The sequence below is a fragment of the Dermacentor silvarum genome, chromosome 8, assembly GCF_013339745.2.
Source record: "Dermacentor silvarum isolate Dsil-2018 chromosome 8, BIME_Dsil_1.4, whole genome shotgun sequence".
Taxonomy (NCBI): Eukaryota; Metazoa; Arthropoda; class Arachnida; order Ixodida; family Ixodidae; genus Dermacentor; species Dermacentor silvarum.
This window is the reverse complement of record NC_051161.1, coordinates 86083448-86107578: the sequence shown is the minus strand read 5'-3', so window position 1 is coordinate 86107578 and position 24131 is coordinate 86083448. Positions and strand designations below refer to the sequence as shown.

Below are 24131 nucleotides of genomic sequence, written 5' to 3'. Positions count from 1 at the left end.
CCGTTCCCATCGAGCTGCTCACCTCACCAACTACGACCGCACAACATATTCAGCCTGCTCATTACAATAACTTCTAAGAAAGACAAAATGTTCCGTTAACTGCAGTGCGCTCACTATTTCAAATAAACGACACAAATATCTCACACGAGAAAGCACCATACCTTCAGGCGTTTGAGAATGGATACAACGATCACAACATTCTTTCACTACACGTGGAATGTGAGCACCAATGTCACTTCGAGGGCACTTGAGCTGAATGCAAGTCAGCAGAAATAACGAAGCTCAAAGGCCCTTCCTCTAGCATTCTCATTTTACCAGTAGCACCTATACCCTTTTCAAGCGACTCGTCTCATGGCAAAGACGCAGCCTAATTATACCCTTACAAATTTCACGCCGCATATCGTGCCTATAGCGTCATTTCTTCTTTTCAGACTAGTCAATTCATTGGTATTGACACAAATATTCATATTTAAAGCAGGCGACAAGGAATGTTTAATACGTTTACTGAATCTTATGGTAGCTCTGCTTTGTGGCCGCGAACTTTTCTGCGGGGCCATAATTCAGTCGCGAATAAGTTGGCTACGTAAACATATGTAAATTGGGAACTGCCTCAAATATATACCAGCTAATGTGATTTTGACTTCAGTTTATAGATCATATACGGTAACCAAACCATGCGTGCCACACTATGTTTCTACAATCACCTGAAGCAGTCGATTCCAATAAAATGGGTTGTTGCGTTTGTTTTATGAAACAATAGGCCTGCAGGTTGCCGCGTCAATGTTGAATGCTGAGTTGAAAAGTTCTCTGATAGAACAGCTGCTAACAGAGGCCGTATTTACAGATCCGTAATTCATTCACACTTCACAATTACACATGCACCGCATACATTGATTTTCTGTTTACAATAAGGTTCAAGAAAAAAGAGCACATGATCTTTAAACAACGTTCACACACAGGTTTTGAAAAACACCAGTCCGCTCGGCTGGTCCGCTGCTACGTGAGCGTTTCACATTTGTACGATGTCATAGGGCAGCTTTCTTGATCATCTTGAAACTCCTTGGGCGGATCCAAGATGATGAGGTTTGATTCTTGTAAAGACAGGCTCGCTGGAATGTTTCGCCGTGCTTTCCTCCATCGGGGGCCCTGTGACAAAAAACAACGGCAAAGCCAATGAGAAAATCTTACGAAGGAGTTTATCACCAAAAACTAACCAGATAGATGAACTTTTTAAAGCGCAAACAAAAGACAAGGCACAAAAGGAAGGTCAAACACAGGGCAGCGCCTGTCCTGTGTTTCACCTTCCTTTTGTGTCTTTTCTCTTGTGTGCGCTTTAAAACGTTTATCAAGTATGCACCAACTAGACCCACAGAATGTTCTTTTAACCAAATAGAGTTGTGGTGATTCTAGGAACACTATACACTGGTTTAAGATAATAGGCAGTTTTTATTTCTACGAAAACGTATTACCATTTACGGAATACAGGGTTTCCGGAACAGTGGAAGGCAGATGACAATGATGACTATTCTTGGCATCCCCCTTGATTCGGTGTGGCGACAAATAGTAACCTAGCCTGCTTGATTTGATCAAGCTTTATTTATTCTATCACTATCTAGCCTTCTACCTATCTGATCTCGATATTACATTTAGTATTTAAAACCCGTATGAGTGTTGTGTACCGTTATGTACACTTTCAATGACTCCGGCTCCAGCAATAATGTTACTGTCTTTCTTATCTCGACTTCTGGTCAGTTAATCCTTCAATCTTCTTTGAAACCTAACGCTTCTGGAAGGTGGACACTTCCTATAGGTGTCGCTGGGAGAAATCTTTCTGTTCACTAGGATGTACCTAGTCCTTTCCGGGCTTTTTTTTTTTTGCACACCCATGCCTCATCCTGTTGCGCATATTTGCTGTGGTATGTTCTTGCCCTCAAGCACTCAGCTCGGGTCTCAAATAGCAAGGCAATATTCGATGTGTTATCATGCGCATTTTCCCTGCTGATTTGTTTCAGTAGACACGCTTATAGCAACTTCTTGCACACAGTGACAAGAGTCGGATGAAGAAGCTAGAGTGACGTTGAAAGAACAACCACGATGGCATCGCGATCACGGCAAGACAACGAAGGAAAAATGACCTATAATGGCGATGGCGTGACGACGGTGGGTTCAGAAGAGTCGGATGACAAAACTTAAATGACGACAAGGCAACGATCACGACAGCATTGAAACCCCGAGCCCAAACATGAGTGGCCCAAAGTTAAGACAACTTGGGCCACTTGGTCACCGTAAGAGGCGTGACGATCACGGCTTGATGATAATGGTAGGATGACGACTGTTCTACAACCATGACATAATCACGATGATCTGATGACATTTTAGTGACGATATTAAAAAGACCGCGATGGCATCGAGACGACTGACTGTACGACAACGAATGCGTGACGCAATGGCAATGACAGCATGAAGAGAGTCGGACAATGAAGCGGTAGTGAACGAACCACCAAGACGCCATTACCCCGACGGTACTACAGCGAATCCATGGTGATTTCATGACGATGGTGAAACGACAACGCGACTATGATGGCATGAAGACAGCGGCACGACGAATATGTGATGATGATGGCGTGATGACGGCATGACGAGAGTCGGAAGACAAAGGTGGAAGGACGACGATGCAACGACTACGATGACATCACGACCGCGAACACACAACTAGTGGCCCAAGCTATTAGACAACTTGGACCACGGGGTCAGAGTAGAGGGCGTGACGACGGCGGGATGATGACAGTCAGATCAGGAAACCGGAATGACGACGATTGAACGACCACGACGGCATCACCACGGTGACGTGACAACGACAACGAATGCATGACGACTTTATGATGACAATAGCGTGACGACGATGTCATAACGAGTGTCGCATGACAAAGCTGAAATGATGGCGATGTAACGACCACGACGGCACCGCAACCACGATCCGATACCTAGTGGCCTAACCAATTGGACAACTTGGACCAATAGGTCAGGGAGGGAAGGTGCGACGACAATGGCATGACGACATTAACATATCACGAAGCTGGAATGACGACAATGAAAGGACCGCGACAACACGGCCAGGAGCACATACCTAGTCGCCCAAACAGGTGGCTAACTTGGGCCACTCGGTCGGAGTTAGTGGATCTATCTATCTATCTATCTATCTATCTATCTATCTATCTATCTATCTATCTATCTATCTATCTATCTATCTATCTATCTATCTATCTATCTATCTATCTATCTATCTATCTATCTATCTATCTAGTTAGTTAGTTAGTTAGTTATAGTCGGGTACAACTTAAGAAGACAGGAGAGGCCCCGCCCAGATGACCGAAGCGCCGCAGCTGATTTCCTCCGCGACTAAAGAAATGGTCCCACTGACGCGACTCGCCCCGGCTTGAAGCGCCGGCTGCCATGTTCACCTTCGGCGGGGACACCGGCCGTCCGTTTCATGACGCAAGTCTTTAGTGCGCGCCGATTGGTGGAAGCTCGTATGCATTCGCCTTTGAGGGGGCCAATGCCGCTGCCTTCTAAAGTTATACCCGACTATAGTTAGTTAGCTAGCTAGCTAGCTAGCTAGATAGATAGATAGATAGATAGATAGATAGATAGATAGATAGATAGATAGATAGATAGATAGATAGATAGATAGATAGATAGATAGATAGATAGATAGCCTCATAACGGCTGGAGTAGACAAAGAATAATATTCGCATTAAAAAAAGACAGACTGCACGTTTCCGACTAAGTCGCTTCCCAATCTTTATACCGTCAGATACGCATAATATGGTTGGTCAGTGCAATAATAGCTCTGGGTCCTCAATAGGTATGCTCTGCGTGACAAGATGGCGCAACTGGTATTCCGTGAAGCCCAATATGTTTACGGGCACGCGAAAACTACCTAATCAGACAGTTTAAGCTATCGCTCTTTTCTGAGAAATGTGAGCAAACGCATTCGTTAGTATACACGCGCTTGGAACGATTGCATTGTTGTAACTTCTGAATCAATGAATGGCTGCATACAATGTGATTCCATAATGCCGAGTACATTCGGGAGCTTACAGCAAAGCTACGACTTTGCTAGTGCATTAGGCGTCTTCCCATTAGATCGGTTTAAACGCTGCAATTAAAAACGCATTGAAACTTAACTTCGAAAGCAAACTGACGCATAAAGTAAGAGTGAGTTGCGTACAAATGAGATTGCTTTAGAAATGAAGCTTACATTGCAGTCAATTATCCTGCTGTTTGGTGCACCGCGACATGGGAATGGTGACGCAAAGCTATGACGTCGAATGATGATGAAATAAAATGGCGATTCCCAATCACATAGGCCAGTTGTGTTGTGCTGATTATCCAATAAACCCCCCAAAACTTGCCGTTCTGACCGAAGGTGAAGCTGCTAAAGCGACAGCAAGTGATAGCGTTGCGCACGTGCTCTTGACACGATGTTCTGACAATATGTGGAGACACCATGGCGTGACGTTGAAAGCTAGGGAACTGCTGTGTGCAGCGAGAACAGCGCCCTGGCGGATACCAGGCTTGTCACAACGCTGGCGGGTTGATGAACGCCCGAAGCGACGTTATAGGCATCGGACTTCGATGCTGCACAATATGAGAACGACGGAAAGCCGTCGATGTTTTCGATCAGCGCCCAATGAAATGATTAGATATACTTAAATGGACGTTTGCTGTCACTTCAGCTGAGACCAGTCTATGCACCAGCACGGTGGGCTATGCACACAGCTACTCGGGAACGCTAAGCTGTGTGTGCTCAACACTCATGCCCGCAACGGAAGGAAAAAACGCTGCCCTGTCTCCGGGCGAGCCAATTGAGCGGAGTGTAACCATGCGTTCACTTGGCTGGGCCGTCTTTTTAACCAAACGTAACCTGTCACGCGTGAGCCGCGCATGTGTCGTCGATATCAGGACAGCACGACGACAGAGACGGCGTTGTGACTGCGCCCCGAGCTTCCCTATAACAACGATCACAATACCATCATTCAAAAGGATCACCAAAGAAGTCACAAGACTCCAAATCTTCGCTGAGAATGCCGATTCAAATAAAAATATGTAAAGGTAATTTTGCTTTAACACCAGAGCATTAGCGGTAGGTTCAGACTGCATATTGAGCAAAAGTTGGTTGTTTATTCATGAGTTCACTGACCTCGCATGACTGAAGCGAACACAGAGCCATCAAGAAATGATGAACAACGCAAGGCCCCACACTGGCGTTGCCTGCTGTCTGCGTTCCTTCTTCTCTTATGACCTCTAATGGATTTCGTCGCTCCTAACCTGGTTCCTCCTTTTCGATGAGCACCTAAACCTCCAGAGGCACTCGGCGACCACCACCACCAACGAGACGAGGCATCCGATGCCCAGGACTAGCAGGAGGCCACGGATGCCCACGGGGTCTTTGCTGCCGCTGCTGCTCCCGCTTGCACTTCCCGCTACTGAACCACTGCCGTCGACGGTGGGGTTGCAGCGCTGGTCAGCGGTTTGGTCGGTGTCGGTCATCGATGACCACCACCGCTGACGCAAGGCGCGCAAGGTGCCGTTCTCCTGAAGCTGCAGGATCTTGTTGGTGAACAGGTGCCTCAGCGGGGAACCTGCGGGAACGAGAACGCCGGAGTCGTGATGAGGAGTCAGTATTCAGCATGCACTATAGTATGTGGATTATGATGAACTTATTTTATTATATTCACACACGAAAGAAAGAACGCGGGTGAAAGAACATCGGTGGACGGGAAGTATGTAGGTCGCGGGCAGCGTTTTGTGTAGCAAAGTGATGCGTACACATGCACAATTCTGTAGCCAGACGTGACAGCGAAGAAGGTGACAAAGGAAACTAAAGACACAGAATAGACAGAGGAACGAAATGTATAGAATAGTCGTAGTGGAGGTGGGATCCTTACTCTATGGCGCGAGCTTTAAAGTTCGTAAAAAATCTGACGAACGGATGGGGTGGGGAAGGGGCAAGCGGGGAGGATGGCACGCATTTTTAAAAACATTGCCCTGAGCACAAACATTTTGTGGCATACGTACGCGCTTTACCATGATTTAACTTTAGATGCATGTAGCCCACAAGCGCCAGTATTATTTGGTACAGCAGATACTGACAAACAACACATTGCCTTTCGATCCCATTGACGTTCCAGCGACTTTGCTGTTGCAGGTTTCGCCTCCATCAAGAACTACTTTGAATAAGCTTGCCGAGCAAGTATACCTGTGTGGGTATACGGGTTCTTGAACTGCCACAAAAAGGTAGCGCAAATGTCCTTGCAGTGCCTTTTTGGCATGCATTTTATTGCAATTTTTCGCCACCCGACCTTTCAACACCTTTAAAGAGATAAAAAAGAGAAAAAGAAAATTCATTCAGACTGATTAACCATCCCGTCTAAATTCTGTTTGAACTGCTGCACGTGAGCACCACAAGGCATGCAAGAGTTAATCCCGAATAGTTATTGAGAAAGGAAAGCGTATACAGGAGAGGCCCAGTAACCCCGACCAGCCCGAATGAGTTGGTGTGTGTGTGTGGCGGAATTCACGTGGTGTTTTTCGCGAAGGAGCGCTGGAACTGGTGTGCAAAACATCCTCGTTGTCATAGCAACCATGCTCGTGAAGTTCTCGTTGCTGCTCTCGGCCTCCGAACAGTGAAATAAGGTTTTTCAGCGTGCGTCTATGTCGAAGCACGTTCAGTTCGCGAGACAAGCTGTGTTTGTTTTGTGGGGTTGTGGGCTTAATTTAACGTTGCGTTTTGGGTCTGGGAGTGGGATGTCAGGCAGTAATACGCAATGACGACGCGAGTCTTTGTCGTAGTCTTCAACGCGCCACGTCAAAACACATGAGCGCGTTTGCTTCACTAAATCTGTTACAGAAGTTTCTCCGGTTATCTTTTTTTTTTCATTTTTTTTCGGACGCGCGTCAGCAGCACACGTCCGGCGGCTCGTCATAACGTCAGTTCGAAGCTCGCCCCCATTGCTCCGGCGAGCTTATTGGAGAAGCAAGGTGATTGGAGACACCAACATGGCTGCACTTCCGGCTTCAGAAACGCAACGTCGGGGCCACTCCTGTTTTGTTGCTTGTTTCAATGTCGAATAGGCAACAAGAGCAAGAAATGCAATGTATTTCCACTTCATCGCCGGGAGGCAAAATACCCACAATCGTATACGACTCGCACTTCTTTTACTTATCGAAGAGATATTTCTCGCTCGCACCTTCCGAACGTTCACTCCAACAAACGCCACCTGAGGCAGCCTATAAGTAATACTGCACGTTTTAATTCGCTAGCGAACGCGCCACTGCATCACTTTACGGCCGAAAATAATTTTCGCTAGGCGGAGGGAGACAGAGTTGTCCGAAATCTACATTCCCCGCTTGAAGCAAAAGTAAAATCTAAAAAATACGGCAATGTTCACTCAATCAATGCTATTTCCATAGGTTATTTCGCTATGTACAAAATCACGCAGAAGGAGCGCGTACATGAACTTGACAAGCCGTTCCTGCTAGCGTGGGTTGATACACACGATGTAATTTCAGGATTATTCATTGTTCTTTACAGGCGCACAAGGCACGAAATCATTCAGCGTAGGGAGATTTAAACTTTCGTAACATTGCCAAATCAGGTCTAATGTCAGCGACAAATAAAGAATGCATAAGAGAATGCACACCCATAAAATAATTATGCCATGCGTCCTCGTGCGACCGCGCTTCAAGAGGCAGTTCGTTTGTAAATACCCGCTGTACATGGAAGATGTGCCCTGGTTTGTTCGCAAACCATAAACTTGCCGCGCTCACACATCGAGGGCCCGAACACTCAAGTTAACAAGATGGAAAGAGGGCAGCTTACAAAGGCGACTGCTGATATGGAAAGAGATTAGCAGACTGATTTCTCTGACATTCTTTCCGAAGAATTTCCTCCTCAATAGACCCAACCCACCTTTGTATAGGTGGCGCCACCACCCTAAAGATGCATCGCGGAATGACGAATGACGAAGTTGACCACTCCGCAGACATGAGTAGCACTCACAGCTGACGAACAAATAGCCAGCCAATCAGGGTGAAGGGTTTCCTAATTAGGGAGCACTTGAGCAAGGCGAAGGCGGGAATAAGGAAGAAAAGTTTGAGTAAAGAAAGGGGCGTAACAGGTGGTAGAGCATGAATATTACCTTTTTGAGGGGCACTTGCCGCATTCACTGTTTTGTATGTCCTATGTTGTTGCCGTTGCTGCTCTTCAACTTTTTACCATAGGAGATATTACAAAATGGCTATTACGCATTCTGACATCAGAAGACACAGTTAGCAATCAAGCACTGCTTGTAAGAACAAATAAGGTAATATTAGACAGCAATTCAGTTTGTCTTTCAATGATATCGGCTGCGTTGTTTACAATAAGAAACTTCTTCGGGTGTTACTATCGAGGAGGGGCCGAATTAACAAAGATTTTTGTACTGAAGTGCTTCTAATGGCCGAATCTCTCCTGAAGCACTACGAATCCTAATGGCAGGTACCAAAAGTCAAGAAAAAGATGTTTATTTAATATGGACACCCGCTCACACCTCCACCTCGCCAGGAGACAGCAATAATAATAAGATGGCGCATGACGTGGGTCGAGGGCTTATGGACCGAGTCACGGCCGATAATACGGCCGGCACCTTAGCGTCTCCTGAGAACGAGGATGGAGAGAAGTGGGAATGGAAGGATCGTATGACCAGATTTAATGACATCACACAACACTACAAATTGCAAAGGTGCATTTTCCCACCACCTCACCAAAAGCTCAGCAAAAAGCAGTCTGTCGAATGGCGGCAATTACAGACCAGAACTTATCCGAAACCGGTGATCTCACATCTCATTTACCCAGACATGTGCAAGACAAATAAATGCAAAAACTGTGGTTCTAGAGCCAATCTGGAACATATGCTATGGGAATGTCGAGGCATAACAAACAATAATGGGGATGCAGCCTCTCGCGATCGCCTCCGCGTGCGCTGGGAGACTGTTGCTCAGCTCTGCCCTTGACGATCAACTTTGGGCTGTCCAGCGGGCCGAGGAAGCCACCAGGGCTCAAGAGCTCCTGGCCGTCACCTAGGCGGGACCATTTGCCCGTCCCACAAACTCGCAGGGCCTTTAAATAAAGTTATTTGACTGACTGACTGACTGACTGACTGAAGTGCTTCTGCTATTGGTTGGCTGCCTTCTATAACAATATCTCCAGCATCAGGATTGCTTGAAATTTTCTGTTACGAATATTCTAGGGTAAGATGTTTTTGTGAACACGGTCCAAGATGGGCTCCAATTCTTTCAGTTACCCCCATATTAAGAACATACGGTAGCTTCATGGCTTCCGTATAGATTACCATGCATACTTACACATTTTCTTAGGTTGCCGTGGCCCACGGCTCCTTTTTTCTTGCATTTTAATAATTTCGTCGCTTTTTTTCGAGCGCTTATTCTTACTCAACTTGTGACTACATGGCCATTTCCATATCGTTGTCGCCTCGTTATATTTCTCTAGCCACGGGAATCGCTTACTGCCCTCGAACGACGTCACAATTCGAATTCTGTCTTCCCCCATTGCTCGGTACATTCACCTCGGCCACCTTGTGCCAGCAATTTCGCTCAGCGGTGCTGCTGGGAAAGGACGCCAGGGCTCCCGATCTCGACCATGAGAAAATTCCACGTGCTAAACATTGTGGTATTGCCCACTTTCTTCCCCTAATAGTTTTTTCATAGTTTGTGCAAGACGTGAAGTACATCCCCAAAGTAAGTAGAACCTATGTGGAACAAGAATAGTAGTGTAAACGTGACTCAGCCTATGAGAATGACGCAAGTAAAAAAAGAGTAAATTATTTAATTAATTATTCGCCTAATAATATACACGCGCAGCCATAGTCGGTACTGTAGAAAACTGTTCTTACTGTCGAAATTTCTGCTAACGACTACATTTCGAGAAATACAAAAAAAAGTAGAGTTGCGTGACTACTGTGAACCGCACGCTGAGTGGCGCGACCGTAAAAAGATGGGTGTGGTTGGTTCGGGTTGAGGTTAAACATTGTACTTACAGAAAAAGAAAACGAGAGCAGACGTTGCTTCCGGTAATTTGTCACAGCTGGACAAAGCAAGTCAGGTTTCTAATCTTTTCTGCCCTTACCCCATCCCCCTGTGCAGAGTAGCCAACCGGACACTTAACCTGGTTAACCTCTCTGCCTTTCACCTCTTATTTTCCTTCCTTCCTTCCTTCCTTCCTTCCTTCCTTCCTTCAGGGAGTCAAGAACCAAGCATGGAAATCTTTATCGGTGACACTGCGAAGTGCTTCGGCACTTCGGTCGGAAGCGAAGACCGCACCTAAACACACCGTGGTGGCTCAGTGGCCATGGCGTTGCGCTGCTTATAACGAAGTCCAGGGTTCGATTGCCCCGCCGCGACGCCCGCATTTCGATGGGGTCGAATTGCAAAAGCGCTCTTGTACGGTACTTTAGGTGTGCACGTTAAAGAACTCCAGGAGGTGAAAATAACGACGGAGAATTCCCGGACTACGGCGTCTTGTCACAACCTACTGCGCAGTATTGGAACGTTAAATACCGCAATTTAAACCTGCACATACCGTCGCAACTTGAAAAAAGTTCCAGCTCCCCAAGACGAAGTGTGGCAGAGAAAACGACGCGACACAAACCACGGCGGAGAGAACTGCAGTGCAACTCGTTATTTGAGGCTGAGCTCAGATGTGTTAATGACACGGTCTGCCAAGGCTGTGAACGAGTGCCAATAGACAAGCAGAAGCCGCAGAACGCATGCCGCTATGACCTGAAGAATAGTAGACAGTTTCAACGCTTCGGGAATATCTGAGAAATCCTAACTTCAGTAAGTGGAACAACCGCAAACTGCAAGGGATGCAAGTAAAATTATGGGTGACGCGTGATGGCTTGTAGAGGTAGACGGAAACTTACCGCACTTCATGAGGAGACGTCATGTATTACAAGGAACAGACATCATTCCTCTCATTGGCTTCTGCCATTCAGAACCGATAATAATTTTATCTAAGAAGAAAAAGAGTTGTGTAATAAAGAAACACGCAGTTGAAGCGGCAGCCTCGTGACTTTGATTTAAGTTTGCAACACCCAAGTTATGATGCAAATATGTTTCAGTTGGGCAGCCGTCACTGGAAGAGGAGAATTATCTAGCTGGAAACTCATTCATTCTGCCCAGATTTTGTTGTTTGTGGCTCTGTTTTTTTTTTCTTTCATGCGTCGTTAAAAATTAATTATCGGGTTTTAAGTGCCAAAAACAATGCCGTAGTATAGTACTGCGAAATAACTTTTACTACGTGGGATTCTCTAACGTGTACACACTGCACACGGTATGCAAATGTTTTTCATTCCGCCGCCTTCGGAAGGCGCCTGCCGCGGACAGTATCGAACCAGCGTCCTGCTGCTCATAGGCCCAACGCCATAGCCACTCTTGCTTCGTCGTGAACTGTAAAGTAAAAAAAAAAAAAGAGAACGTCTTCCGTATCTCTACCACCATGGTCAAGCTACACGCTTTAGATTGAATGTAAAAAAGTTCTTCAAATACTTTGTCGACATTCTCTAAACTCATATGATCGTAAATTTACGTGCTCGAAGTAGCATAAGGTTTCTGAAACCAGATGCTATCGTCTCAGAAGGCTCGCGTGCGTGTGAAGCACACCATCGACAATTTCTTGTAAATTTCTATCTCTACAGCATTTCTTGTTCGGATCCGCATAATATCAAGTCACTCTTTAGAAAACTAATGTTGACACGCGGAATCGGGCAAGGAGTATCGCTACGGTGAATATTTATGAGTTCTTACATGTAAGGCGAGAAGGGTTTTATGGAAAGTCATTCAAAATGCTCTGGAATGCGGAACTCATAGCAACAAGGCGCACAGCTATCAAGTTTAATGCATTAAAAATGCACTTAAATGCTGTCTTTTCGTCAGCTGCTTTCCTGCTGACAATCTTTTCATTTTGAAAAAAAAAAAACGCACAGTAAAACAAAGACAGGCTACGATTTTCAGTAACGTCAGTCAAAGGCAGAATGCACGTGTTGGGAATGCGCCTGTTGCTTCACCACGCATCGTTTAATTCGACGTCCAGGGACAAAATAATGGTCAGATGTCATATATTAGGTTTCCTGCAGATATCGCACGATATTCTCGAGCTAAACACATTTATTTTTGTTTTCTCGCACGCAGAAACGCGTCTGCTGCTTGCATCGCCAATGTTTCTTGTGCTGCTGAAGGAAGCTCACAGAAATAGACGGCATCGTATGCGCTATATTCAGAAGCTTCGCGCAAATACAAACGTAGGTTAGGAACGAAATTTGAGGCAGGGCAGGAGGGGGGGGGGGGGGCAGGAAAGGGACTGCTGCTGTGCGTTTCATAATCAGAAAGTTAGGCAAGAGCCGCATACACGCGTGTAAAGTACACAATGGCGTCGCCTAAAACTTCCGAAGCGTTTTTTACTCCACTGTTTCGAGCATTAAATCGCGCATGAAATTCCAGCCTTGCTGAATTTTACCTAGAGTGGGCATCTTAAAAACGATTTCGTGAGGGCAAAAAAATAAGGATTTGGCAGTATTATGTGGCAGCTCCTCAGTGAATAAGGTCTGAGGCGGGCCTACGTAAACTGCCATTCCCTGAGCCGTTGCTTCTTACAATATGCACGTGCGCTTCATCTCGAGCAGCTTGCCACCATTTCGCGTATCTGGGCGGTATTTTAGGGCAGCGGAATACCATGCAAAGAGGGTGGGAATAACGACCGCGTATTTTAGAGCCGTTTCCAGTACACACGCGCACAATGGGTATCCGCGAGGAAACGTTTATGACTGCAATTCGCTGCACGCGATGGAAGCCTGCGCCGACTGCTTTCGGCGCCTCCGGGAATACCCGGCGTCGCTCGTGGGATCCCATGCGGACGCATTATTACGCAATAGCCAGAAGCATCGGGTGCACTCTTCAGGAAAACTCTATTTAACGGAGCTATAGAACGAGCGGGGACCAATGACCCCGGGACGAGCTATATAAGTCTGAGTGCGCTTTAGGCTGTCGGCTCACTCTTCTTCTTCTTTCGTTTTTTTTTAGTCATATTGTTTCGTAATCACGGGCGAGAAAAAAAAACGACAGAAAAAAAAATTGAATCTGCTATGGTGGCTCAGCGTATAGCGTCTTTGGCCGTGCTCAACACGAGGTCGGGAGTTCGATCTCTTGCGCGGCACTCTCATTTGAATACATGCCAAACAGTAACCTGCCTTTGCTCCTATAGGCGTTATAACGCGCGTTAGGAGAATACCAGGCTGTAAATTAAAAAAATCTACAGCCCTCTCGCATGCGTACGTTGGCGAGTTTGACGTCACCTGTTCGTGGAGCTGGCCTATTCAAACGACGTCACTTCTGCCCTATGCAACACTATTTGTCGCACGACCGTGGGACATTATATAGACGAAGCAAGGTCAAGTTTCTACCCGCGACCTTATCGCCGATCGCTTCCCTATCGGGCAGCTTCAAACTTCGAGGGCCGCCTCCAGTCGCGTCGGAGCGACCCCGTCCCCATTTGCGGTGCAGCGCGTGCTATTGGTGTGTTTCTACGATCGCAAGCGTGGCCAGGTCAGTTCGCAAGCCTGGTAGGCAGTACTGCTGTGTCGTTCAGCGACAAATCATGATCAATAATGCAATCCAATCACAACCGCCGGGGTAAATTATGCCTATTTCAGCGAAATCTGCAGATGAGACAAGCGCCAAGCTTAAGCGCAGCTGTTAAGGCGAGTTGCGCAGCGGTTTCCGTGAGGCGGCAGCGAAGACCGGCGTGCTGTAGCGTGGACAGCATTAAATGTCGACCAAAGAACCGACAGTCGTGCACCCTGCGTTGGAACCTAGGAGGATATTCCTAGATTGGAACCACAAGTTTGCTTCGAATCCTAATTGTCAAAAACATAGCTTAACAAAGCTTAACAAAAACATAGCTTAACAATAAAGGCTAACTTGTGTGTACTCACCATCAATAGACAACAGCTCCTCTGTGTCGTTTATCTTAGCCAGTAACGCTTAATTTCTTGTCTCTCGCATCGCGCTTCCCCGGCTCCACGTTGGAGATCAGCGAGGAGAGGCCCTAGTTGTCAAACATTTTTGTGGGTATTGCGTCTAGGCCTTTGGCTAAGATCAGTTTTAACATCATTGTATATATTGTGACAATTACATTTTGCGTAACTGTGCGTTTCTGTTTGTCTAATTGGTAATATTGATACGGAACAGCCGCCACAATGTGGCTGCATTGAAGAGGAGGAGGAGGACGACGTGTTCCCGATTGGTATAGGCTCACCATCTTGGCACCGTTAGCCTACGTGTAAATATATTGTAAATAGGCTTGTACATCAGCTACACGCAACAATATGTTAGTTAAGTCATATGGACTGACATTTCTGTGAAAACGGGCCTTGCATACAATATGTTCAGTACTTTATATGTTATCGTCCTTGTATTATTGTGCCGGTTCCTTTTTTTTTCGCCCTCTTCTTGCTGCTCTAATACTCTTATGTACCCACTAATGAAAGGAGGTCCCCCTGGCAGTTTCTCACTGCGGAACCTCCTGATGCTGTGTATAATATGTAAGCCCGTTTTTTTTTTTTTACATGCAATAACAAACAATAAACTTGAACTAGAACTTTAACTGTGACTGAAAATGTTCGTATCGTCTTTTGTCGAAATAATCTTTTTTCTAAACGCGCAACTATGTGCGTGTTTAATTCTTTGAATATTATATTTATTAATTTCTACTGAAATATGCAAAATATGTGATGCTCAGCAAGCGAGTGTGGCAGGAGATACAATTGTTTGTTTTACCTACAAGTACAAGCGTGCACGTTTTCTAAATTATGGTCGCTTGTGGCGTTATTGCAAGTATACCAGTAAACTTCCCTTAGTAGTACCTGGTCTTAAACGTACGAGTACTTTCGCACCGTACTCTTTCTGTCACTTATGATTTAAAGGAAAATACTTTCTGACCACGTACGATGTTTCTAGTGCACCAGGACAGAATAATGTTTATGCTCAATAAATTTTCAACTTGTGCCGGCTACCAAAATGCCGTTCGTTCTTGTTCATTTTCTTTTCAAATCTTCCCTATATCTCGCAACACTGGCATAAGTTCTGAACATGTAATAAATTATCGCGATTAACGCGCCAAACCATTTCTCCGGTTATGGTAGAAGCTGTGGTATGTGGGTGAGGGCCAACAATTCCGTAATAATTCTATCGCCGGGGTTTTCTTAAGACGCACACAAAGAGCGATATCGCCACGGCACGATATCAAGCCGGATATCGGCGTTTTGTGTTTACCCACAAAACGCCGTCTCCACTGATCCACCACTGCAGGCAATGAAAGTCTCTCCGCGTAGTTTGATAAAAATTGGCAGCCATTAGCCATAAGGTCATTTATCTCCTCCAATGATGTACGTAACGTGGCGGAACACCCCTTCACGTGCGAAGTATACTTATCAATACTTCAAACGACACAAAGAGAAATTGCTCCTGCCATATCCTATTTGTTTAGCTATTTAAAATCAGATTATGTCGCAGTCCTTACTTACAATAGCTAGCTAGCTGAGATAAATGCACTCGTGCGTCCAGAGGCTGAATACATCGGACCACCATAATAGCCCGTTAAGCTGGAGAGGGTATTGTTAGTCCCACCGCGGCGGTCAGCCCCCTCGCAAGACTGGTTGTTAGTGCTGCCGACTCTACCGCTACCCTTGCCTGGTTAAGCACGTTAGTTTGGGTTACTAGCTATTGACATTCAAGCTTGCATTGAGAGCGCACGCTCTTGGTGAACCAGCTTAACTGCGCTGAGTTAAACGAGACTGATTCATGCACAGGGCGGGTGACTGTCCTGTGCAGGCGTTCTTGCTTTGCCTTCTGTAGCGCTGTTAGCGTGTTCCACAATGCCAGCAACACTGCACCGTTTCTCGTTCGTGTTCAGACTACAAAGCTAGAAGTTGTAAAAAGTACCTTTCTTCCAGTTCTTTTTTCCCTGTTTCTAAGGCATCCCAGATACGTCTGGGTTCTACACTGGGACGTATGCTTTTCAATTTATCTCATCCATTATGATCTTTCCCGTGCTGGTGCCCCTGTTTTAGTCCCTCAGAAACCACGAAACCATTCAGTATCTTCCTACGTCAAGAAAAAAAAAACAACAACTGTAACATTAAAGTGTGGTCTTCAGAAAAGGTATAGTCACATGGGAATATCATGATCAAAGCAAGTTTCCCAATTTCCCAGACTGAACCTCATTTACGAAGAGGGCACATTTGGAGGCGAAGGCTCATCCGTCATTCCTTCGCGGTTACTTGTTTTCTATTCTGAGCAGAATCCTGTGGAACTAGAGCAGAAGGGTAAGTCACCCCTGGATACTTTGCTGTTCCTCTCATACCTTGCACGGATATCCCTTTGGCGCAGAGAAAGACAAAGCGCAACCGAAATTGCTTTCTCACTCAAGCTCGACCACTCGATCGTCCAAATTATTGTTCCTTTACTAATTATTTCAATCGTATACGCTCATGCAGAAACGTTTTCGCTACTCAAGAACGCCGTTTTACTTCTACTAGTAGAAAAAAAATGCTCGAAGCTACACTTAGCTCGAGGGCCAACCACCTAGGAAAAGGTGACGCAAGTGGAGAGGTGAAGACGAAAAGATCGCCACATAAGCAACGACCACCGGCTACTTGTGTATTTGTTTGTCAGGCACGTAAAGCATTTTCTTGCCGCTGACAAGGTCTGTGCACTAACCGTCCAAACAGTCGGCGTTAAAAGTTTACGGAACTGCGTCATCTCAGTAAAGCCGAATACAGTTGAACGCTTCTACAGCGAAGAATTCCATTTGTCCCGGACGAATAAGCCTCTTTCGTATGTATTATGAACGCATGTACAACGACGACCACTGCAACGAATGGGCCTGTACAACGAAATAATTTAGGGGACCTCGCCGATGCATTTGTTTTTTTTTTTTTACAACGCACGCACTTCGATTCGCCGCCACCGCTCTCAGAAGCTTCCACTGAAGCGCAGTGCACATAAAGACTGTTGTTCGTACCACCACAAAGACCGCGGGGAAAGGTCTGGGTTTTAAAGTTGATGTGGTATGCTCTCCCTCACCCCTTATTTTCTCCTTCAGCGACACACACCTAATTTAATGATTTAATTTAATTAGTTTAATTATAAGGTTTGACGTGCCAAAACCACGATCTGAATATGAGGCACGCCGTAGTGGGGGACTCCGGAAATTTGGACCACCTGGGGTTCTTTAACGTGCACCTAAATCTAAGTACACGGGTGTTTTCGCATTTCGCCCCCATCGAAATGCGGCCGCCGTTGGCGGGGTTCGTTCCCGCGACCTCGTGCTCAGCAGCCCAACACCATAGCCACTGAGCAACCACGGCGGGTGAACACACATACACCTGACAATCTGCTTCGAACTGACGAATGACATTGCTGAAATCACCAAAGATGGGAAGGAGGTGTGAAGGTTGGTCGAGGCTACAGGAATAACTAGCCTTCAGAAAAACCAAACATTTTGACAAAGAGAGGCTATAGCGGTGTTCGACGCTCGGCACCTATACTTCGCGTCGCTCCGGGATTTTGCTGAGAAGCAAGCCGGGAACTTCTATGCCATAACATTGGCTCCAGTCGCACATTCGGTCGGACGAAGTTTACAGAAAAGAAAATTAGCGACTGTTTTTTCCTTTATACAGTCTAAAATAAAGGCCTACTTTGTTCAAAGTACTTAGCTTGAAAGGATGTTCATGTGGTGGGCATGTTGGTAGTCCATGATCGAAGATAGGCAGCGCACAGGGGAAACGTCACGAGAAGAAAGTCGGGGCGAAGCGTTGCTTAACCTGCTCTGTTGAAAACGTATATTGTGTCATTTTTACAACGAATTGATCTGCATAATAAAGGATTTTGGAATTCCCGAGTGCTTCACTACAAAGGCTCCTGAGTATATTTGCTTATTCAGGGCAGGCGTGCCTCACATTCGAGATTTTAGCTTACCCAGATTCGCGTACAACATAGTGGTGCTAGCTTTTAGCTGAATACGGTCAGAAACCTTCCTGGAGTTCAATGTTTTTGAGATCACGAGCGCAGTAAAGTTTCGGCGCAAATTTCGCAGCCGAAAATGAAGGTAAAACATAAAATATAGACAGAATGAAAAGAAAACAAAGAAGGAAATGGCTTTTTTTTTTTTTTACAGCCAAGCTGTCTATTGCTAGGGTTGTCTGCATTTTTCGTGTCCGTCAACAGATCTACGTGTGCAAAAACTGAGCTCCCGAATTTGATGCAAAATCGCGGCATTCTATTCAAAAACTTATACGTCTAATCACTCGTATATGCATTTTGAGTAGATTAGTTATCAATGGGCACCATTTTCAAAATCAGTCGGCTCTAAGGTAGAGAATAAGGGTTTATCAAAGATTTGCCCCCGTGTGACCGGCGCGAGCCATGTGTACGATCGCACCGCTCTCTCTTTGTCGTCGTTCCAAGCGCTTGCGTGCCTGGTTTCATTTCGATCTGCCGGCTTGGCGGCCAGTCATGCATCTACTTTCCGTCGGGGGTCGGTCCCGTCGCGCGCGTCTAGTTTCTTCCAGCTACCCGAGGTGGCGGTAGTCTTCCACGCGAATGTATGCCACCGATCAAAACCGCCGATCAAAATAAAAGTTTGTGTGCGTGTGTCTTTCTTCGGGATGACCGCCGTCGCCGCTCAAGAGAAATAAAATTTGCTCGACCAATGCAAAAGTTCGACTAATGCAATACATGTCTCACTTGTAGGTTACACAGGGGCGACACAAGAGAATTATTAAAGTTTTCGCTGCTGTGTGGTGTCGAAACTTTAGATAGTGGTGGCAGCTCATAAAGACTGCTCGAAGATGCTGAATTTAACGATGACTCAGTTCTAGTGTGTCAGAACGGAACGAAAACAAAAATGAAAAACGAAAGAAAACGATATTTTTGACCCAGACAAAAACGCAACCGGAAACGTTATTTGATGTATTGTTTCTAAGTGAGGCCGAAATATTTTTGTTGGGTTTTCGCTTCAAGGGAAACGTCGGCCATCCGAAACAGCTGACGTCAGGCAACGTCAGAATTAGCGCGTATGTCTTGGGTCCGCATAAGCGCGTATCACAGGCAGGGATAGTGCGAGCGATAGCCGGTCGAGCGCACTCCTAATCTAAGCTTTCCAGTAGGAGCACTAGCAGATCGGAATGGTTAGCAAAACCCAGGGCACGCGCGCTAAGAGCTTTTGGTTTCGTTTTCTACGGCTACAACGCTTTGTTACCGAAGTTTTACCCTTCGTTTGTGTTGGCTCAAGTTCGTTTTATATCGGTACAGCGGTCTCGAATTACGACGAGTACACTCGACGACGTGCTGCTTCTGACGTGATGCTCAGTGCCTTGACTCAAGACACTGGGCATGATCTTAGAATTCAGAATTCACTTATTGAGAAACATTAATACTATGTTTTTTATCGTCACTTTGCTTCGAACATTTTTGCATACGAACCAAAACCGTCAAAAACCGTTACGCATCATTGTTTCTTTTCGTTCCCGAGCAGAACCCGAAGGGAACTTTTTTTCAGTGGAATGAAACTGAACCAAAAACGAAAAACATTGTATTCCCACAGCTTGAGGCCAACAAACCGCCAACGTGACGGCTCGACCTGCATAAGGTATATATGCAATACGTTGTGGCTGCAGCGTTGTTGTGAACCATTTTGCTTGTGTCAGAAAAATTGTTCCGCACGGCAAAAAACAAAAACAAAAAAAAAAAAACATGGAGACAAAAAAAAAGAAAGGGTATCCGCGGCAGCATAGTTTCCTACAATAATTACTAGAGATAACTCTGATGCTATAGTGCGTACGGTAGCTGCAAGGAGGGCGCTTCAGCCATCATGGGAGTGATGGCTGAAAAGTTTTTCATGGATTTCGTGAAAAGTCGTTCATGGATTTGTCTAAACTTCGTCCTTCTGGCTTTAAACGCATTCGCGAGTTTGCTATCTGATCATCTGCAACAATGCGACGCGTTATAATTATTACATAAAAAAAATTTAAAAAAACATACTACGGCCGCATTCGAACAGAGGACCTCTAGCAAATGCCAATATTGAAAATATTGAAACAATACTGAAACCGTCATTCCCACGGTGACCAAACAATCGCAGCGCCAGAGCTCCCGCTAGTAAATATTGTAGAAAACTATGGTCGCGGCCAGTACCACACAAAGGGCGTCCCAGCTAACTTTAGCCCATGTTTAAAAGTACGCCCACGCGCTGTATTAAGACACGACCAAACGTGTGTCGTCAGTTATTGTATGGAGCAAGCTACATAGGTTTTTTTATTCTGCCTAATTGCCTAATTAATGAAGAATAATTAATGAAGTTCTCAAGTATTGCCTTGGGCACAGAACTTCTTACTTTCCATTTACAATGTAATAACGTTTAGGGTCTCAAAAGAACCCGCGAAATATGAAAAGTTGCACGTGACAAGCGCCCGTGACAAGCCACGTGACAAGGCAGGGATGCAGGTGCTAGCTCCACGTTTCACGCAAGTAATGTGCTTCCCTTGCGGTGGTTCATGGTAGCGAGAACCAGACCAGACAGCACACCAGACCAAATGCGCTGTTATCTCATACGTGGTGCGTTCCAGAGCACTGCCATAACAGCGCGCAAGCAAGCATGTCAGGTGTTTTTTTATCATATTTTGCAGGCTTTGTTGAGAACACACAAAAAATTATAACGTAACAAGAGGGAAGTTAAAAGCTGCCTAAGTAGATGTTTTCTAGCAGGTTATATAACTTTCTCGTTAGAATATGTACCCCAATGTTAGTAATAATATTTGGGAAGTTGGGTAATTTACCTCGAGTGATCATGCAGCTAAGCAGAATACAGAAACAGTATGGCTTGTGTGATGTAATAGGAAACAACGTGCATTCGACGGCGCCTTTCTACAGTTTGTGGGATTATTTTTAAACCATTTCTAAAATTACATAAGTTCAGGCGCTCGTTTCTAACTTCACAGTGTGCCTCGGCTATCACCTCTTCAAGTCCCGACAATCGTTATGCTTTCTGCAAGCATGACAATGGCTTTTTTATTAAGCGTATTGAGATGTTGGCACCTCGATAGAGGCGCCGATTACTTAGTTGGTGTTCTACGTAATAAAAACACAGAGAACACCTTTTTAAAGACTGAAGACGTAGCAATATGGAAAGCCCTGAGGAGCAAGTTCTTGCCCTCAGTTCGCAAGTTTCCACACAGCTAGTGTGCAAGAACACAAGTTCAGAGCATGCAGTGGGAAAAATAGGCAGGAAAAAAACTCAGGAAAATGCAGAGGCCCATCATGAGCTCTCTAATTCATTTCGTAGGAGTCCGTGATTCCAAGTTGACGTTGCCTGAGTTTATCCAATTCAAGCATATATTGCTGCCGATGCACTGAAAGCACACATTGGGTCCCTGACTCGGCTTCCGTATTGCCTGCCAGTGATGAGGCTGAATTCAACATTATCCCAACTGCGAAACCCCAGGCGTTTCCTCGACACGAGATTTCGGGCCTACTATAGGACCGCCAATATCAATATGGTGGTTTCTGCACCAGCCTCAGATACTACTGACTATTTCTGATATTAAGAAAGCAGCAATTTATGGTGAGTCAGTAAAAAAAAATTGTAGCAGTTTCACCCGAAAGGCGAAGTACCAATTGCGATAGCAAATTAGTAGAGAGCTATACGGAGTAAGGATAGTAGTTTTATCAGCTGTATAAACTTCGACATGCAGCAGCACCAGCAACGCGCAGAACTGTTGTCGACGCCGTCAGCGTTTTGCCCGCGTTCGCAGCGAACACGTGAGGCGTTGGTGAGTGTTGCCGGTGCCTCTGGCGGCGGCTCGGAGGTTTTCGACGAGATCAGAATGGTGCACTGCTCGAGCTGCGTCGGAAATCTTACCCACCTTCTCGCCTCGCAACTTTTATTGCGATAGCAATTATATGGACACTCAAAAACAGATTTCTGCCGTCGGCGTCGCCGTCGCCGTCGCCGTGAGGTTCCGTATGACGGCAATGGAGATGAAATCGTCGCCGATGATGATGATGATGATGATGATGATAAGTGGTTCTTGAGGGAAAGGGAAAGGTTGGCGCTAATCGTCGCCGCGCGCCGAACGCTGTATGTGCGAGTGAAAGGGCGCGAGGGGCGCGTGCTTTCACGGGAAGTGAACGCACGGCGGAGAACAAACGCGCGTTCTGCGCCGTGCTCGCTTAAGGGCTGCAGAAGTAAGCGTCTCTTTCCTCCTTTACAATCACCATATATGTCGAGCAAACGCGCCTTCTTCCGACGCGCGAGAGGCCGTGGGGGAGGGGGAGGGAAGGGAGGCGATGTTTAGCTGCGGCGCCAAGTGCCTATTTATATCAAAGGCTCCAGCAACAGTCACCAACGCCGCACGCATTTTGAGCGAACGCGGGCAAAACGCCGACGGCGTCGACAATAGTTCTGCGTGTTGCCGGTGCTGCTGCATGTCCAAGTTTATACAGCTGATAAAGCTAATATCATTACTCCGTATAGCTCTCTACAAATTTGCTATCGCAATTGATGCTTCGCCTTTCAGGTTAAACTGCGACAACTTTTTTTATATAAGTACGCATTTGGTGCAGCAGTTATAAACTTGGACATATAAACTTGGACTTATAAACTTGGACGTAAGAAAAACTGCTTTAAAATATTAGGGTCAGGAATCCTGTCAAGCTGCTATTTCAGGAGCTTTTAATTCCTGTCCTTGCGTCTTTTTCACTGTTGATTGCATTTGTTTTTGTGTAACCGCTGTCATTATATGAATATTGCATCGTTGTATTTTAACAAATCACAGTGTGAAAAAGAATGCTCAATAAATGAAATGAAAAAAAAAGTTGCAGTGGCTTAGCTCGGCTATGCCAGGATATACGTTGCGTTAGCAAAGGTTCAGCTGATTATTCTTAGCTTTCCTGGTTGTCTCCTACGCTCAACCGCTAATTGCCAGGCAACTGTATATTTCGGGATCCGATGAGTCAAGCTTCTCCGTTCTTCTGCGCTGTTGAGCAGCATTTGCGCTCTCCTTCTCCATGGCTATACCACACTGGCAAACGCCAGTCAGAAGCGCAGCGGCTCCAGCGCAGTGTCAGACGGCGACTGCACAGCGAGCACGTGCCGGCGCCAGTGCGTCTACCACGGCTACGACGTCACTCCTCTGGAAGGCGCAGACCGGCGGCGGTGAGTCGCGCGCGGCGGCGGCGGAGTGCGCGAGAGGTGCCGGCTCCGGTGGCTCCAGTGCGCAAGCCGTGTGACATCACTGATCCTTGCGCATGCGCAGCACGGCTCTTGATGTGCCGCGCGAAACGGGCTTGGCTAGGCCAGTGTAGCTAACGCTACAAAAAATGAAATGAAATGAAACGTCGCCTCCCCTCCATCCCTCCCGTCCCCCCAAGGCCTTTGACGCGACAGAAAAAGTCGCGTTTGCTCTCTATATATGGTGATTGTAAAGGAGGAAAGAGAGGCTTAATTCTGCAGCCCTTCAGGGAGCACGGCGCAGAACGTGCGCTTGCTCTCCGATGTGCGTTCGCTCCCCATGAAAGCGCGCGTCCCTCGCGCCCTCTCACTCGCACATACAGCGTCTGGAGCGCGGCAACGATTTCATCGCCGTTGACGTCCTACGGAACCTCACGGCGACGGCGACGACAACGCCGACGGCAGAAATCCGATTTTGAGTGTCCATATAATTGCTATCGTAATAGAAATTCCGTGTGGACCCTTAAAAGCACTTTCCCAAAACAGCACGAAGATGCGCAGTTTAAGCCCATTGTGTTCTCGGCTGAGAGCTGCCTGGATACTTGACAACCGGCCCATTGTCCGCCATAGCAGTAGGAGCGCCTGACTAAAATATTCTACGAGACCATCCGCTTTCGCCGTTCGCCATACGCCATATATAGAAAGGAGGTGTTAAACCTAGGCAAGAAATGCCTATGCCTTCACTAAACGGAGGATGATAGCAAGCAGTGGGGACGCCCTTGTA

The 24131-nt window shown here is 46.2% G+C and overlaps 1 protein-coding gene across 1 annotated transcript in view; it reads right to left on the bottom strand.

The window, feature by feature from the left end:
• Nucleotides 1-996: 996 nt before the first annotated feature.
• LOC119462257 (probable glutamate receptor) overlaps nt 997-24131 on the bottom strand; it is a 177625-nt gene continuing 154490 nt past the window's right edge. The window contains exons 8-9 of the mRNA XM_049672907.1: nt 5332-5645; nt 997-1146 (exon numbers count right to left, since the gene is read on the bottom strand). Coding sequence (XP_049528864.1) covers nt 997-1146; nt 5332-5645 — 464 coding nt within the window. The remainder of the gene's footprint in view (nt 1147-5331; nt 5646-24131) is intronic.